Raw genomic sequence first — 18,366 nt, 5'->3', positions numbered from 1 at the left:
CGCAGGATGGATTGGATCTGTGGATTGGGGAACATAATGGATGGGACTCCGATCCATTATGCTCAATCCGCAGATCCAATCCATCCTGCGGGGATCGTCAGCATGCCATCTATACGGGGTGAAACCAGACCCGCTCCACGAAAAGGTAATTTGTAAAGCAAGCGGACGATCCCCGCAGGATGGATCGGATCTGCAGATTAAGCATAATGGAACGGAGTCTGATCCATTATGCTGGGCAGCACAGTGGCTAAATGGTTTGCATTTCCGCCTGGCAGTACCAGGGTTGTTGGTTCAAATCCCAGCCACAGCACCACCTGCCTGGAGTTTGCATGTTCTCCCTGTGTCTGTGTGGGTTTCCTCTGGGTACTCCAGTTCCCTCCCACACTCCAAAGACATTGGATAATTAATTGGATCCTGTCTAAATTGGCCCTAGTATATGAATGTAAGTTAGGGACCTTAGATTGCACACCCCTTGAGGGTTAGGGACTGATGTGAAAGTATAATATATATGTAAAGTGCTGCATAAATTGATGGCACTATATAAGTACCTAAAATAAATAAATAAATTATGCTCAATCTGCAGATCCGATCCATTCTGCAGGGATCATCAGTGGTGTCACCAAGTGTTATCGCACTGGGTGACACCAACCCTAGGGATGCCCCTGCCCGCATCTAATTAAATTCTCTGTTTATAGTGGCTTTGTAGATGCAAAGCAAAAAAGTGTCCCTGGAAATTGTTTCAAAACGTTGGCAACTATGCAACATCAGTGCAATAACTACATGGGGTTTGTCACACTGCAAGGTGTAGGAGTTCCTACTCTTGTTATTACATTGTGTTTATCCCCTACTCCTTTTTTAGACATGTTCCTCATGTGTCAGCTAATAGCGTGCCAAGGAAAAGTTTTGTTTCAGCAACAAATGCCACCGCTCGAAGGTTCTTCACTTGAATTTCAGGATCTGAGCGAATAAATGCCTAGATGATATTCACTTGCAGTATAAATACATGTATTTTGCTTGTACCAGCACATGACTGGAAAAGGGCTTTGAAATTCCATCTTAGTTAGGCATCAGCAATGGCGTGTGTTTATTTATAGTCCCCACACGTGCTTTCCTTAATAACTTTTTTTTTGCTGCAGACGTAATTCGTCAAATGGGTCCAATTCCATTGGTTGATTTCATTGGTTTATTTCCCTTTCTTTTTTTTTTTGCAGTGGAAAGGAACAAATACTTAATGCAGCTTTAATAGCTAAGCCTGACTGAAAGGATTCTTCTGCTCCTTAGCTCCTAGGGTGACGAAATCTTGGTGTAATTTGAGAACAGATACCTCTTCTACAGCATATCATTAGCCAAAAAAAGAAAAAAAAAACTTTGCAACAGCAGCCCAGATGTTGAAATAGTATAGTAGCATGCTGCAGGAGAGAGCAATCTCTCAGTGCACAGACACGCTGTGCTGCTTCTGCTGCACCCAAAGAAGGGATTGGAGTCTGCTGTCTTTACATATGAGCTCTTCCCTGTTTTCTCAGTGTCCTTCACCGATTGAATACAGACAATTTTTTGTCTGCAAACTGAACAGGACTTGACTAACGCAACTTTGCATTCTCCATACCTGGGACTACACTATATTTAATTCCAAAATAGCAACTTGTGGAATGTCAAGGGTGCATCTTGCTGCCAAGGAGGATATCCGTGCTTGGCTTAGGAATTAAAAATTCTATTACTTGACTGTCTACTGCTGGCACTGTAGCAAGAGAATACTTTGCACAATGACAAGATTGCAGCTTCTGTGGTTTGGAATTTTCTGTAACCTGTGTTATGGTTTCTACAATGGCCCCCTGCACCCTGAGATGTCCAATGGAACTCTACACCATTATTTTGTCCCCGATGGGGACTACGAAGAAAACGATGACCCCGAGAAGTGTCAGATGCTCTTTAGAGTGACTGATGAAAGATCATGTGCTTTAGGAGAGGGGCAATCCCTTTCTTTAAAGGAAGAATTCATCGTGATCAAAAGACAGATAGAAGACGCTGAGAGAGTACTTGAAAGTATCAGTAAAAGCATATCCTATGACCTGGATGGAGAGGAAAGCTATGGAAAGTACCTGGGCAGGGAGTCCTCCCAGATTAGTGAAGCCTTCTCCAACTCGGATAAGTCTTTGACGGAACTGGAATTAAAGTTTAAGCAGAGCCAGGAAAACGAGAAGAACGAGATGAAGGGGTTAAACGATGACTTTGTGGATATGATGATCCACACCAGAGCCGTGCTTAAGGAAACCATGGATGTCTCTCTGGGACTTAGGGATAAACATGAACTCCTGTCTTTAACTATTCGAAGCCATGGTGCTAGGCTAAGCAGGCTGAAAAATGAATATCTGAAAGCTTGAAACCATGAAATCTAAGGGTTTCCTGTCCTTAATTTATGCAGATTCTTAACATCTTAAAGTATTTAAAAGTAGCTATGACTCATGCTGTATGTATAGCAAATGCTCAGGAAATACTGAGTTATTTCAAAGATATCCCTATGATCCTAGAATGACTTCCTCTACGCAAAAGTGACACAGTGCTCCTTTTTTTTTTTTGGTTGACCTGGCACTTAACCCATTTGACTCCAGGCAGAACTGCAGCGCAGTCCAATGCACACCTTTAGTTGGGATGAAGTAATCAATGAATTCAATCATAAACAAGGAGGAAGTAAAGAATGCATTGTAACTCTATGCATTGTTTTTAATATTTAAATTGTTACATTCTATGTCAACATTTTGGTTGATCCTTGAACACTTAAATTTAAGATGCTGATAGAACCAGTCGTGGGGCATGCGATATCATTTTTTTTTAGCAGGTTCGCACAGCATGTATTGAGTTAAATTATATTTAAAAATTTATTTTTCTACAGCCTGGGATTAGAGCAGGTTCTGTACTATTATAGGTACATCTTATTCTGGTATATATTATTTATTTTATCAGGATTGTTGCATTGATGAAAATACATATGCTGTACATAAGAAGCATTCTATTATAGAGTAAAACACTTGTTTTATAGGCATAAGAATCTTTGAATATATTTGTATTCTGTTGCACAGGACGGTATTATGTATCATATGTGTTTCCTATGTACATGATGAAACATTTTCACAATATCCTATATAAATCTTAATAAAATGAAAGCCATTCACTCTGGGTTATCTCTAGTGCCAAACAATTTAATTACGTTGTGCAATTTATAGGGATATTAACTAGGCCTTTCCTACAATGCAGGCAACATGATCGGGGAGGAGAGGTATTATAGAAATAATTATGATGAATGTATTGATTGTTGTCATGGTAAATTGTTTTCCCCCTGCTAATTAGGTATTTTCCTACTTAAATATATTAGAAAAGAATAAAAGTAATAAAAAAAATGCCCATAAACAGTCCATGAATATTATTGAAAATGGCTGTACATAAATGATAAGCACCCCATGCAATCTAACTAGCTTAACATTTATGAGATATGCAAAAACAATTGTCATTATTGTATCCATGCTATCTAGGTGGTCTTTCTTTTTATGCTTTTTTTTTAAAAAAAAAAAGGGGAGTCCATTAAAAGATTTGCAGAGAAAGGGCTAAGGAGTCTGTAAATATGTGTAACTGGCCTCCCTTCACTTTCTCAGTTTAGTGTCCCATGATGGGTGCTTTTGTGTCCCATTGTCTTGCAGCTCCCTCTATGAGCAAATTAGAGACTTCCACTAGAGGTAAATGGGCTGCAGTGCAGTCAGTGCCGGATGCTGCAGAACAAACTGCAGAGATATACACTTCTGACTTAGTAGATGGACATATTTTTTCTTCATTTGACTTATATTTACAGTATACCTTAATGCATGTCTATAGATTTTATTTACTTTAATTGAGCAGTGCAAATGATCATATTGTTGCTCTTTTTTTACTGTGCGCCTATTTCTTTTGATATAGCCTAATCCATTGCTATTCATTGCTACTGCTTCAAAAGTGCCTACATTGGAGCCAAAAGAAGATCAAATGCAGCTCCAGAGCTTCACCTGTGTTGAGGATGGAAGGTGAAAAAGTACTAAAATGCATGCACTGCATCTGGAGCAAATGCTGAGCAGGGGCAGACTGACCATTTGGAAATTCGGGCACTGCCCGAGGACCCGGGGTCAGTAGGGGGCCCCATGAGATGCCCCTGGTACCTTTTTCATAGGCTTTTTTGAGTTTGGGCAAGGACACAGGGGCCCCATGATCCGCTATTGCCCGGGGGCCCCATGAGTTATCAGTCCGCCCCTGATGCTGAGTATTAGTATTCTGAAACAAAGCCCATCTTTAAAAGCCTTGAATATAGTAAATTCTACTTAAGGTGCATTAGGCTGTTTTTGCTGTGAAAAGCCAGATATAGGGAATGAAAAACGAAGGAAACCTTCTTTAGATGAAGAAAACGCTGGCTCAGTGAATTGAATGGTTGGGGAAAGATAATTCTATTTAGTAAAGAGTAAATAGATTAAATTTAAATGTAAGGCTCCATGCACACTAGCATTTTTTTTATAAGTTTAAAAAATGCTGGATGAAAAACGCTGATAAAAGCATTTTTGTGCCGGCTTGTAGTATTATTATTACTATTATACAGGATTTATATAGCACTAACAGTTTGCGCAGCGCTTTACAAAATGAAGGTAGACATTACACTTACAATACAATTTGGTACAAGAGGAAACAAGAGGGCCCTGCTCGTTAGAGCTTACAATTTAGGAGCATTATAGTAGCTTTTAGGAGCGTTAGCATTTTATTAGTGTTTTTACAGTACATGAAGGAAAAAAAGCACTAAAAAAAGCTGTTAGTAGAATTTAAGAGCATTTAGGAGCGTTCTGTGTTTTTTTTCTGCCGGAAAAACGCTCCCAAAAACTCTAGAAAAATTATTTTTTTTCTGCTCCTAAATGCTGAAGTTTAAAAAACATTTCTAGCATAAACTAATGTGCATGGACACATAGGATGACACTATTAATGTCCTGGAGCATAGAAAAAAAGCTCATAATAGCTTCTAGGAGCTTAAAAAAACGCTAATGTGCATGGATCCTAAAGCTGGCTATTGTCATTGGACCAGGGGCGGACTGACAATTTGGAAACTCGGGCACTGCCCGAGGGCCCGGGGTCAGTAGGGGGCCCCATGAGATGCCCCTGACACCTTTTTACATACGCTTTTTTGAGTTTGGGCAAGGACACAGGGGCCCCATGATCCTCTACTGCCCGGGGGCCCTATGAGTTGTCAGTCCACCCCTGCATTGGACTTACAAACATGAGCAGGCCATTGAAGACTGTCAAGACTGATAAGTGCATCTTTTCATACAGTATGAAAAACTGACCTGGTCAAATAATCTTTAGTCAAAAAAATATAGCATAGCAGCAAAAAACAATCAACACTAAAATGAATGAATGGGTCTAAGGATATGTATTGTATGCCAGGAGTAAATAAGGCTACCATTTTTGTTTTAAAAAAAAAAAACATTTATTATCGTTAATACCTTATATTTAGTAATATTATTATTAGTTCTTGCAGCTATGGACCTAATATTTAGCTAGTTACACATACAGCAGCTTGGGGAGCTTTTCTGTTTTCATAAAGATAGTAGTAGAATCTTTTTTGGAAACAATTCTGCTAAGTGGCAAAGAGATGCCCAGTTATGACCCTATGTCAACCAGCTGTTATGAGGATTGGTTATGGGGACTCTTTAGAGCTATTCCAAGACTATCAAATGACAATGACCTGCTTATCTTTTACCACCATGGTCAAATTGCAACTCCAGACCTATTAAAATAAATGGAGAAATGGTTGTTGGTCAGTGTGCAGTACCAGTTTGCACCTGGTGTGGCACTGTAGGTAATGTGGTAAACATGAGATGGCTGGAATCAGATTCATCGGCTTTAAATTGATCTGATTATTTACACACAACTGAAGACAATTGCACAATTTATGAATCCAGGAATGATTCAGGAATTTTATGACTCTTTGCATATTGGGCAAATTTTTGTACATATTTTCATGGGAATAAAATAATTAACATTTATTCAATTCAGCATGATTTTAAACCAATTTACTACTTGCTAATCATGACTTGTGGCTATTATGTACGGATTGCTATTTGGAAGAATCTCAAGATGGGTTCATGTTTAGTTTAAAGTGAAAATCCTATATTAATAAATCTCTTGGAGCCAATCCACATGAACATTGTTTAATGTCCTCCAGTGGTATAGTCCCTATGGCCCCAGGTCTGCCAAACACTAGTCCTAAATCCTTGATTTATCGTGGTTGGCATTTTACAGATGTTTTCCCCTTAGCTCACTAGTCAGTGCATCACACATTCAACTTTGAGACAAGTTCATATATTTCCTTTTTTACTAGCTACTAAAAGGAGTTAGCGATCATAAATTTTAAACAAGCATATGACTCATGTAGGAAAGGATGCAATCTCTTTGCAGTAACTACTGTAGAGATTGGAGAATACGCATTCCCCTGGTTTTATAAGCTTTGTATAATTGGAAGGTGCAACACCACCAACAAAGTGTGTCTGGCAGCCAAACGTACTACTAAAATGTAACAAAATGTAGATAAGGGTGATGTAAACAATATACAGGATACAGCACCTGGTGATCACTTGCAATGCAAATTAATATGTATATATAAAATCAACTTGTTCAGGCACTGACATGACTTAAACAACAAGAAAATTGAAGCAAAAAATATGTCTATTACATTTTGATGGGTCACAGCCCACCTTTCTCAAGGTAACCTGCTGAAACCCTTTTTTTTCTTTCACCTTTTCTCATCGTTTAGGTCATCAGAGCACCCAGTTGTTTTGTCCTGATACTAAAACTGGAAAGTGCAAAAACTGGCGCAGCTCTGTATAGAAACCAATCAGCTTCCAGGTTTTATTCACAAAGCTTAATTAAACAAGCTGAAGTTAGAAGCTGATTGGCTACCATGCACAACTGCACCAAAATCTGAGTGCTTCAATTTTAGTAAATCTAATGTGAGGCAAATGCTTGGCTGCTCCCACACAAAGAAATATCCATAAAAGTCCAAAGGCACTCACAGGTCAGTGAAGATATGTCAAAACAACAGCATTTTATTGTCAATTTGATTTATCTCTGCTGCATCACCCATAGGTGCCTCTATACCCTTTTTTGTATCTATCAGGGGCGGACTGACAACTCATGGGGCCCCCGGGCAATAGGGGATCATGGGGCCCCTGTGTCCTTGCCCACACCCAAAGAAGCCTATGAAAAAGGTACCAGAGGCAGTGCCCGAGTGCTTGAATGGTCAGTCCACCCCTGGTATCTATACAGCATATATATTGCTGTACAAGCCAACTTTGATGTTATTAAAAGCGATCATTCCCAGTAAAAGAGTTTGTGAAATCACTCTGATCTAATGATATAATCCAATCACCATGGGCCATCTATTGCCGGCTATAGATATTAACTTCAGAACAACCAGTCTGTCAGATTTTTTTCTAGTGATCACTGCCAGTGGGTTTAGCTGCCAGCAGTGATTATTGTATTCTGCTGGTGGGGACACTGGCAGAACACAATAGCACTGCGGGAGGGATTCCCCCATTAACACTAGCTGTGTTGATGGGGGAATCAAGCAACTTTCTTTCCTTCAATCTATGGATTGGCTATGCCAAACTGAAACCATTTATAATCAGGGGTGGTGGTTTCAGCATGATCTGTTATCCACATATAATGCTGCTTTACCATTCTTACCCCAGCATCCTGATAACAATTCACACCCAAAGCCAAGTAACTCAAACAACTAATACCTGTCCCAAGCTTCATTGCACCATGGCGATTTAGATTTATACAAACAGAAAAAAACAGTTATATAAAATTTGACACCTCCCATCTAGTTCTGCTTTGACACATTCCATTGTGATTGGACTAAGGAGGCTGAGTTATGTTTTTGTGGATATGCTGTGGTATGCTCCTGACACTCAGCAGAGGAGAGGAATTCACTTGGATTAGTGGCAAAACAAATCCAGATGAATGTGACTAACTACTGCTAAGTATACCATGACCTGTATATATGAGCTTCTTAACAGGTACTTGTAGGAAATGATTCTCAACTCTTCAGTTTTGCTTTAACAACAGTCAGTACAATTTAAGTAAGTTTCACTTTGAAATGTCATGGATCTTTCAAATAATGTTTTAAAACAAAAATTGTTGATGGTGGTACCAACATGTAACAAATATCGCCAGCTCACTGTTCCCATTGATTGATGCTTAGATGTAAGAATTTAGGCATTTTTTTAATATTTTCACACAAGGAGGTCTGATGACAGCTGCCTTTCCTTTTAAATATATTTTGAAGTAAACCTGTCATGGGAGAGGGACAGCACAGCAGTCGAGCAACCAGCATTTTTAGAAGTCAACAATGTTTCTCTCACAACAGGACACTGAAATGATTATCTAGTCCACAGGTGTCAAACTGGTGGCCCTCCAGATGTTGCCAAACTACCCATGAGGTAGTTGCCAAAGTCCCATGAGGTATTGCAAGATTGACAGTTACAAGCATGAATCCCAAAGGCAGAGGCAGGATGGGACTTGTAGTTTTGCAACAGCTGGAGGGCCACCAGTTTGACACCCCTAATCTAGTCCTTCCACACAACATTGTTACATTTTCACCATTTTATAGTAAATAACTGAGACACAATAAGGTCCTGCCTTCAGTTTAGTGAAATTCCTACCTATCTCAATCATACATGCCTACATTTGGCAAACCTTGCCAGATTCAGCAAGCACTGCCCCTTATGTGGCGTAGATAGAGTTGTAAGGGAAGAAACTATGAATAAAAATGCAGAGGGTATAATTCAATATGAATTGTACATAAAACATTTTTAGTTTTAGGATGAATAAAATAGGATGTGAATCCCTGACACTGCATCTTATATGTTATTTGTAACCCCAGCACAAAATAAACCCCACCACCATCACCTCCAGTTCTACAGTTATAGAGTTAGGACTCCTCTATAAGGAGAGTTCCTTGAATTCTCTCTATTAACTTCATACATACCTAAGAAGAATCTACTAGAGGGCTGGTGACACCAGCATCACTGACCCCCTTGTAAATTCTCCATGGTAATGGAGGTCCACAGTTCAGGATGAAGATGGTGTGGTAACCTCCTGCTCTGCTGACATCATGGACAATAGGGTGTCAGACACTTCTTCACATCACACAAGGCTTAAAAAAAGGTTTTGAGAAAACTACACTTTATCGGTCAAACCAGTTTTTCTCATCCAGCATTCGTAGCAAACTAAGATTCTTCCAGAGATTGCTAGGTGTCCCTTGATCTGTAGATGATTGACTTCCCACTTAAAGGTGCCTGAAAATCTTCAGGGCCAATGCCGCTTGGCAAAGCCAGCAGCAAGACACCAATTATATTTTTTAGCTGTCTGTAAGGGTGGCATTCTGACCGCCATTGCAAGGAATGCAATCTTCCTGTTGACCACCAATGTAAGGTACATTTTTACCATTGACCCTCAATGAGTTAATTTTAGTAAGGATTCCCCAACAACTAAGCATTATTTTTGGGAGTTCCTCTGGGGTAAAAAGTTGAGAAAGGCTGAGCTAGACTGTATTTTGCATATTATTGTGTTTACACTTTTGTTGGCTTCTCAATATCCTATGTTAATGTCTCCTAATGACAAAGGCAAAAGTGCAAGCTTTAACAAAATGTACCCGTGAATGAAAGAAACCATATTATTAGTGCTTGTAAATCATAGATATGTACTGTATATGGGTTACTCTAAATAAAGAAATTGTACAACCTGTTACTGCAACAAAGAATTTCATTTGTACAAGAAAGTGAAAAAATAATCCTTTGAAAGCTGAGCCACTGCTCAAAATATAGCTATATATTACCAGGAATAAGTACAGGCAAAAGTGGTTAAACAATATAATTAATGTAGGACAATTGTCAAATGTTAAACTGTTATCACAGAAATGTCACAATAAAACAAAGCAGACTATAGAAGTAATATAATGATGGCCTACTGACTGGACAGTAAAAGAGCAGCAGCAAACTGATCAGGTCATCTCTCTGCTCACTCTACTTCCTCCCCCTAACGTCATGCTCCTTGGCAGCATTTATACATGTAGCATACCTGATTGGCTCTCAGTCCAGCCCATCCCTGTCTCAGTCTGTGTGCTCCGGTGGAAGAGATTGTAAATGACTAATTTCAAGTCAAATTCAGGTACTTTCATTGGTTGCATTTTAAATAATACATCTAATGACGTATTAATTAACATATACTTGCATTTTTTTAATCTACTTGACGTTAACCCTTAAATTAGCAAAGAGATTTTTGGGGGGATCTGTGATGGAAATAATGGTATGCATCGTAAGTTTTCGTTAATTAAAAGGGAATGCTGCATTTTGCTGAAACTGACAAATGTAGAATGCTGCCAATGTGATTTACAATACAGTCTATGGCAGGGGTGGACTGACAACTCATGGGGCCCCCAGGCAACTGGGGATCATGGGGCCCCTGTGTCCTTGCCCAAACTCAAAAAAGTTTATGAAAAAGGTACCAGGGGCATCTCATGGGGACCCCTACTGACCCCGGGCCCTCGGGCAGTGCCTGAGTTTCCAAATGGTCAGTCCGCCCCTGGTCTATGGTATACAGAACACTTACATACACTGTATATTGCTTGCTGCAATACATTTCTGGTCATTTCTATGAAAGAACAATACAAGAATTATTGCTGTATAACCAAAACGAAGATTCTGCAAATAGTACTTGACATCTACATGTAATGTTACTCTCTCACGTTCACATTTGGTTGCAATATTTCTTGGAAATTCATTTCCTCACTCTCTGATCTCCAGTTCTCACAGACAACCCACGTTAAATAACACAATTAGAGCTGCAATTAAACTGGTAAATCTCACACTGGGGATAATGTATTTTTAGGATGAAAGGAGGGTCAACCTAACAGAACATGTCTAAGGCTGGCCATAGATTATACAATTTTCTTGAGATTGTTGGTTTAGATTTACTGAAAACGATATACACCCTGTTCCAAATTATTATGCAAATTATATTTTTCTCATTTACCTAAATAATTGATGTAAATAACAGTCAGCATAATTCTCATGTTATCAACTATTAAGAGTACAATTCAAATTTTATTGAACAAACCTCCTAATGATAACAATATTTTTTTAACATAAAAAACTTACAATGCACTGTTCCAAATTATTACGCACAGTAAGTTTCAAAACACTTTATAGGTTGTAAAGAACTGAAAATTGTCATTTGTTGTGTTTTCAGCATATTTACTGAAATCAAAAGCTATTTCAATCAAACTTTTAACAACATTTTAACTTTTTAAACATTTTAACAGATCACGTTACATTGTAACATAGGACCCCTTATTTGATAGCAGCTTCACAAGTTTTGCATCCATTGAACTTGTGAGTTTTTGGACAGTTTCTGCTTGAATTTGTTTGAAATATGTCAGAATAGCCTCCCAGAGCTGCTGTTTGGATGTAAACTGCCTCCCACCCTCATAGATCTTTTGCTTGAGGATGCTCCAAAGGTTCTCAATAGGATTGAGGTCAGGGGAGGATGGAGGCCACACCATGACTTTCTCTCCTTTTATCCCCATAACAGCCATTGATGCAGAGGTATTCTTTGCAGCATGAGATGATGCATTGTCATGCATGAAGATGATTTTATTATGGAAAGCATAGTTCTTCCTTCTGTACCAGGGAAGAAAGTGGTCAGTCATAAACTCCACATACTTTGCAGAGGTCATCTTTACACCTTCGGGGACCCTAAAGGGGCTGACCAGCTCTGTTCCCATGATTCCGGCCCAAAACATGACTCCACCACTGCCTTGCTGATGTCACAGCCTTGTTGGAACAGGGTGGCCGTCCACTAACCATCCACTGCTCCATCCATCTGGACCATCCAGGGTTGCACGGCACTCATCAGCAAACAGGACTGTTTGAAAATTAGTCTTCATGTATTTTTCTGCCCAATGCAGCCGTTTCTGCTTGTGAGCATTGGTTAGTGGTGGCCGAATAGAAGGTTTATGCACAGTTGCAAGACTCTGGAGGACTCTACACCTTGATGTCCGTGGGACTCCAGAGGCACCAGCAGCTTCAAATATCTGTTTGCTGCTATGTAATGGTATTTTAGCAGCTGCTCTCTTGATCCGATGCATGGATCTGGCAGAAATCTTCCTCAATGTGCCTTTATCTGCACGAACCCGTCTGTGCTCTGAATCAGCCACAAATCTCTTAATAGTGCAATGATCACGCTTACGTTTTCGTGAGATATCTAATGTTTTCATACCTCGTCCAAGGCATTGAACTATTTCACTCTTTTTGGCAGCAGAGAGATCCTCTTTCCTCCCCATATTGCTTGAAAATGGTGCTCTGCTTAATAATGTGGAACACCCTCCTTTAGCAGTTTCTCCTTAAATTGGGCTCACCGGCCAATCTAATTATCACAGGTGTCCCAGATTGTTTTCAGTGATCAAAAGAGCCCTGACACACAATGCCATCCATGAATTAAACGGAAAAACAAAATATTTCATCTTTGACACTTAAATAGAATTTGCATAATAATTTGGAACAGGGTGTAATAGGATGTCAAACTTAAACACTTTCAATTGTATCCAATTAGGCAGGCCCTTGCACTACATAATAAATCTAAAGGAAATTGGACAGAAAATTGTAAGAAAATTGTATAGTGTATGGCCAGCCTAACAATATCAACAGAAAAAGAATTGCTCATTTTCTTTGACAAATATCCCCTAATAGCACAGGTACTACTGCATTCATACTTCGTTGTTTATATGCAGGTATTTCCCCAAGCCCATCCATCAACTGTTAATCTGCAGCAGTTGAACGATGTACAAAGGCAAGGAAGTTGTGATGCGTGCTCTCATCAACAATCTGCTTGTTATCTTTTTTTGTAAGTTATACAAAGGTCACTTTTTAACTTTCAAATTAAAAAGCTTATGAAAAAAAACTTTAAAAACCTATAAGTTGTTATTTTTTTGTCTGCGGCCCAACAATGACATTTTGCTTCTATAGACTTAGGGCTGTGGGGATTTTCTAGTAGCTCAATCCCAATCAGCAATAATGGTAGCAGCATATGGAGTAAAGTTACAGGGTATATGAATTCTTGACACTAATTGGAGGGGAACTATTTTTGCTGAGAATATAAATCCTCGCCTAAGTAACCCTTTATGTCCCCTATCACTCTAGAACCTCCTGACAGCCAATTCACCATATACTGAACCCCGAATGCTGAAGCATACATACTATATTTGTTTCTTTTTTTACAGCAAAGAGCATTTTTAACAAGTACAGAAATGCCTGCTGATCTTTCCAGAAATGCAGTGTCCTTGTCACTTCTTATGAGCTGAAAAAAAAACAATCTTAACCCCTTGACGCCAAGGGCATGCAAATATGCGGCCTCCCGGCGTCTGGGCCTTGATGCCGAGCGGCCGCATATTTGCGTGCAATTAGAAAATACATATGTGCTGAGAGCGCGAGCTCTGCGTGCTACCAGCATATATGTCCGTGACTCACGGAAAGGACCCCATCTCCCCTTTCAATCAGCACCTTTTTTGATCATGTGACGGCGAATCACAGCAGGCACATGACCCTAATACCCTGCCCACCTCCCGTCTTCTGGAAACTCTTAAAGGGCCAGGAGGCACCGGCGCAAAGTGGTTAAGTGACAGTAAGGATGTCATTCACTGGATTACCAGGTGAAAACAAAGGGAAATGTATGAAAAAAGAAAGCTAGTGCAGCCCATACATCTAATTACTGGTAAGCTGAAATACATTACAAGTGTGATGTGAGAGAGGACACCGCTCTAACCGTTCGGGGAATCTTGTATGAAGATGGCTTCCTTTGTGACCAAGCCCCGGTGGGTGGGGAGAAACGCATCAGAGGGAGTGACCGGAGCGACGGCTGCGGCCATCTTCATACAAGATTCCACATGCGGTTAGAGCAGTGTCCTCTCTCACATCATACTTGCAAGACTGGAAATGATTGTGGACACCACTCCCCCTTCATATTGGTGAGGTGATTATTGAGCTCCAGCTTTGAGCGGCGCCATCACGCTACATATATCGGCTTACTGCAATATTTTACAGTTTTGTTTATGGGTTTGGATATGCTTTAACCACTTCGATACCGGGCACTTACACCCCCTTCCTGCCCAGGCCAATTTTCAGCTTTCAGCTCTGTCGCACTTTGAATGACAGTTGCGCGGTCATGCAACACTGTACCCATATGAAATTTTTATCATATTTTCACACAAATAGAGCTTTCTTTTGATGGTTTTTAATCACCACTGAGTTTTTTATTTTTTGCTAAATAAAACAAAAAACACTTGAAACTTTTGAAAAAAAATGCACTTTTCTTTGTTTCTGTTATAAACTTTTTCAAATAAATAACATTTCTTTATAAATTTAGGTCAAAATGTATTCTGCTACATTTCTTTGGTGAAAATAATAATAATAATTGAATTAGTATTTTTTTTTTCAAATTTTACTATTTTTCGTTTATTTTTTATTAAATTTTTTCTTTTTTTTTACTATTTTATTTTTCAGCACACTGTGACCAAAGCAATACAATGTTACCATAGTAACATTGAACTACTATGGGCAAGTGATCAGGAATTTTTTTTTTAACACATTATGATTGCTAATACCAATGTATTTCATTGATATTTGCAATCATTGTTACTGAATGAAACTGATTCATTCAGTCTTTTCTTGTGATTAGCTGTGATTGGGCAAAGCTGATCACATGATACAGATAGGCTTTGATTGGCCCTGTCTGTATCATGTGACTGCCTTGACCAGTCACAGCTAACAACATAATTGTATACAATGGATGGCATGGCAGGAAGCCATCCATTGTATACAACTGATATGTGATCTGCTGTGATTGGATACAGCAGTCACTTGACGCTGGCAACGGCCGGTGTAATGATATGTCATCGGCTGTTTCCCGTGGACACAGAGCTGGTGACAGATCGCGCCGCTGCGCGGCCCCGCGGACGGCTCATTTTGACAGGACGTCATATGACGCCCAGTCACAAAGGTGAATGTCCCGCCCGGCCATCAATCTGCTATAGGCCGGGTGGGAAGGTGTTAAACCCTGCTATGCAGAGCAATACATAGCAAGGTGCTGGTGTTGACATGGGAGAGATCTGTATTGTTTACATACAGACTTCTCCTCTGTCAGTGTTCCTCTGCAATCGCCGGGTTCTGGTGGGGAATCTCAGTGATTGACCGCTGTAGCCACCAATGGCACGCGCTCCCCTACCCTGAAATACAAAATCACGTATGTATACATGATTTTACGCAAGCCCTGTCACCATGTAGCAGTACTTCTGCTATAGGGCGGTTGGGAAGCGGTTAAGGAATGTTTGTTATTTTTGGTTATTTGATGATAATTGGCCGCTATGGCAAATTTAACTCCAAAAAAAAATGTGTCACAGTGTTTATTGTAGTTAGGTTAGGGTTAAGGAGCTCAGGGCTGCATAGCAATCACTGTCAGTTGGGATGATGACATCTGTTGTGCCTTAGTCATGGCCTTTTACATTTTGCTTTCCTTTTTCTGTTTTGAGCACTGTCATAAGGTTCCAGACACCATAAATATTTTACTGTTTATTTTTATTCATTTTTCACAAAAAGTGAAGACAAAGAAGAGAAAGGATATTTTTTCTTGACATTTTGAATGTTTAATGATAACTGAGTGGCGCCATATGAAATAGAAGAACACTGTTATCCTTGAAAACCAGAATTGCCGACAAGCAGAACTACCAAGGTTTTACCATTGGATCTTACAAGAGCCTGCAGAAGAATACTGTAGATCAGGGGTCTCCAAACTTTCTAAACATAGGGCCAGTTTACTGTTCATTAGACTATCGGGGGGCCGGAATGTGGCCATTGGGAGTAGAAATTGTCCTGGCATCAATAGGAGTAAACAACGCATCTTTGGTATTAGGGGGAGGAATAGCATCCCCTCATTGGTGTAAGGGGAAGGAATAGTGCACAATTGTTGGTGTCAGTGGGAGGAATAGCGTCCAGTTGTGTCAGTGAGAGGAATAGTATCCTATTGTTGGTGTCATTTAGGGGAAATATTGCCCCATCATCGGTGTCGGTGGCAGGAATAGTGCCCCATCATTGATGTCAGTGGGAGGAATAGTGTCCTATTGTTGGTGTCAGTGGGGGAAAATAGTGCCCCATCGTTGGTGTCAGTAGGAGGAATAGTGCCCCATAGTTAGTGTCAATGGGAGAAATAGTGCCTCATTGTTGCTGTCAGTAGCAGTAATTATGCCACATTGTTGGTGGGAGGAAAGGAATAGTGTCTTGTATCAGTGGGAAAAACCTGAGGGCTAGATAAAAGCAAGCAAAGGGCCACATCCAGCCCCCGACCCACAGTTTGGAGACCCTGCTGTAGATGAATGCTTGGTACTTGAGCTACAAAAACATGTGTTGTCATTTGAAAAGCTCCTGCAATTATTTCTCCCATTGAGTTCACCTAGAAGTACCCAAAGAATATATCAAGGAATTGTTTATTGTGGTCCCACAATACAATGGCAGCTGTTCTGTCACTTCTGCTGCCACCACAGCTATGAGTGCATATAGGAAGTAGAAACCCTCCAATGATGTTAGTAAAACATGTAGGAGGAATCGGCCTAATGATCAGAGGGTAGCTTGACCTTGAACTTTATTAAACAGATGCAGAGTAGGCTGAACAATTTAAAGAGGGTGGAAATGACAATAGGGTGTGCACACAGGTCAAAACAATGTTTACCAATTATGAAGTTGTACAAACAGAAGCTCATTAGAGCAAAGTCTCTGAAACTCAGTAAGGACACTAGGTGGCTGTACAGCATAGCATCTATAAGGCCACGTAGCCACAGATACTAGATCACAACCCCCAATTTCAGTAAACAGTACAATACATAAACAGCTACTTGGGCTTAGCTTCTGCATACGTGTCTCAGTTAAGTTCTGGGTAGTACTGGCCCAGGGGCGGACTGACCATTTGGAAACTAGGGGCACCACTGCCTGAGGGCCCAGGGTCAGTAGGGGGCTCCATAAGATGCCCCTGGTACCTTTTTCATAGGCTTTTGTGAGTTTGGGCAAGGACACAGGGGCCCCATGATCCCCTATTGCCCGGGGGCCCCATGAGTTGTCAGTCCGCCCTTGTACTGGGCACACAGGTGAACAGCTGGAGGGATCTCAGGACTGACACTATAGGCGAGTGGCTGGTATCATAGTTAGGGGCTGGAGATGCAGGACTACTACACTTGAAGTGCAGTACTCTGCAGCAGCAATTGGTACCATGCTCTCTTTAGTGGCTGGGTCTTCCTTATAAGATGTGCACTGTTGGGCTACTGCCTGTTTGCCCACACATCAAAACTAACAGTGGAGAACTGTACACCTGTCTGGAGATCACATGACATCTTTGCCTCGTAAGGTGTGGTCTCTCTGAGCTGAGAGAGGAAACAGAAGGAAAATTATGTTCCTTAGGTGTTTACAGTAGCTCAGGGTATTGTTGAAACATATGGGATTGCAGGAAAAGGAGTTAGAGAATGCAAAGCCTGAATCTGCGCATGGCAAATAAGCGGCACTCTGCTACATCTACTTTTCTCCATCTGCTGATTGACTGCATTTTGGGTGTCATGCCTATCAAATATTCCATCAATGCCATGTCACCACGTTCCATTACCAGTACGATCCTCCGCACCAATCCCTCCTCCTAATCTATGTCTTTTTAAACAGAAAGCAAGTCACTCAGATCATGTGACCTGATTTTGGAATTTAATTTCATGATGCCTTTAAATTTCATTTTGAGTGTTTTTTCTAGTGTCTAAGGAAATACACCATTCATCCATAAAATTATGGCCACTAACAGGTTAAGTAAATAACATTAATTGTTTTGTGACAATGGCAACTGAAAGTGGCTGGGATATATTATGTAGCAAGTGAACATATTGTCCCTAAGTTGATGCTTTGAAAGAAAAAAAAAATGGTCAAGCCTAGGTATTAGAGCGACTTTGATGAGGACCAAATTGTAATGGCTAGACGACTGTGTCAGAGCAACTCCAAAACCTCAATTTTTGTAGGATATTCCCAGTCTGCAATGGTCAAGACCTACCAAAAGTTATCCAGTGAAGGAAAATGGGAAAATTAGCAACGGGGCCATGGGCGGCCAAGGCTCATTGATGCACAAAGGAAGCAAAGGCTGGCCCTTGTAGTCCGACCGAATAGAAGATTAACTGTAGCTCAAATTGCTGAAAAAGTTAAGGCTGATTCTGACAGAAAGGTGTCAGAA

General features: G+C 40.3%; 1 protein-coding gene and 1 long non-coding RNA gene across 2 annotated transcripts in view; one reads left to right on the top strand and one right to left on the bottom strand.

Moving 5' to 3' along the window:
* LOC149444001 (uncharacterized) overlaps positions 1 to 18,366 on the bottom strand; it is a 53,188-nt gene that overhangs the window by 34,264 nt on the left and 558 nt on the right. The window lies entirely within an intron of this gene.
* Positions 1,266 to 9,810, top strand: FIBIN (fin bud initiation factor homolog). The gene has a single exon (XM_089654963.1). It carries the CDS (start codon positions 1,764 to 1,766, stop codon positions 2,379 to 2,381), a length of 618 nt encoding a protein of 205 aa, XP_089511089.1. The 5' UTR covers positions 1,266 to 1,763; the 3' UTR covers positions 2,382 to 9,810.

The sequence above is a fragment of the Staurois parvus genome, unplaced genomic scaffold, assembly GCF_062004578.1.
Source record: "Staurois parvus isolate SC_StPar_1 unplaced genomic scaffold, SC_StPar_1.0 ptg000818l, whole genome shotgun sequence".
Lineage (NCBI taxonomy): Eukaryota > Metazoa > Chordata > Amphibia > Anura > Ranidae > Staurois > Staurois parvus.
Note: the sequence above shows the minus strand (reverse complement) of the source record. Positions and strands in the feature narration are given on the sequence as shown.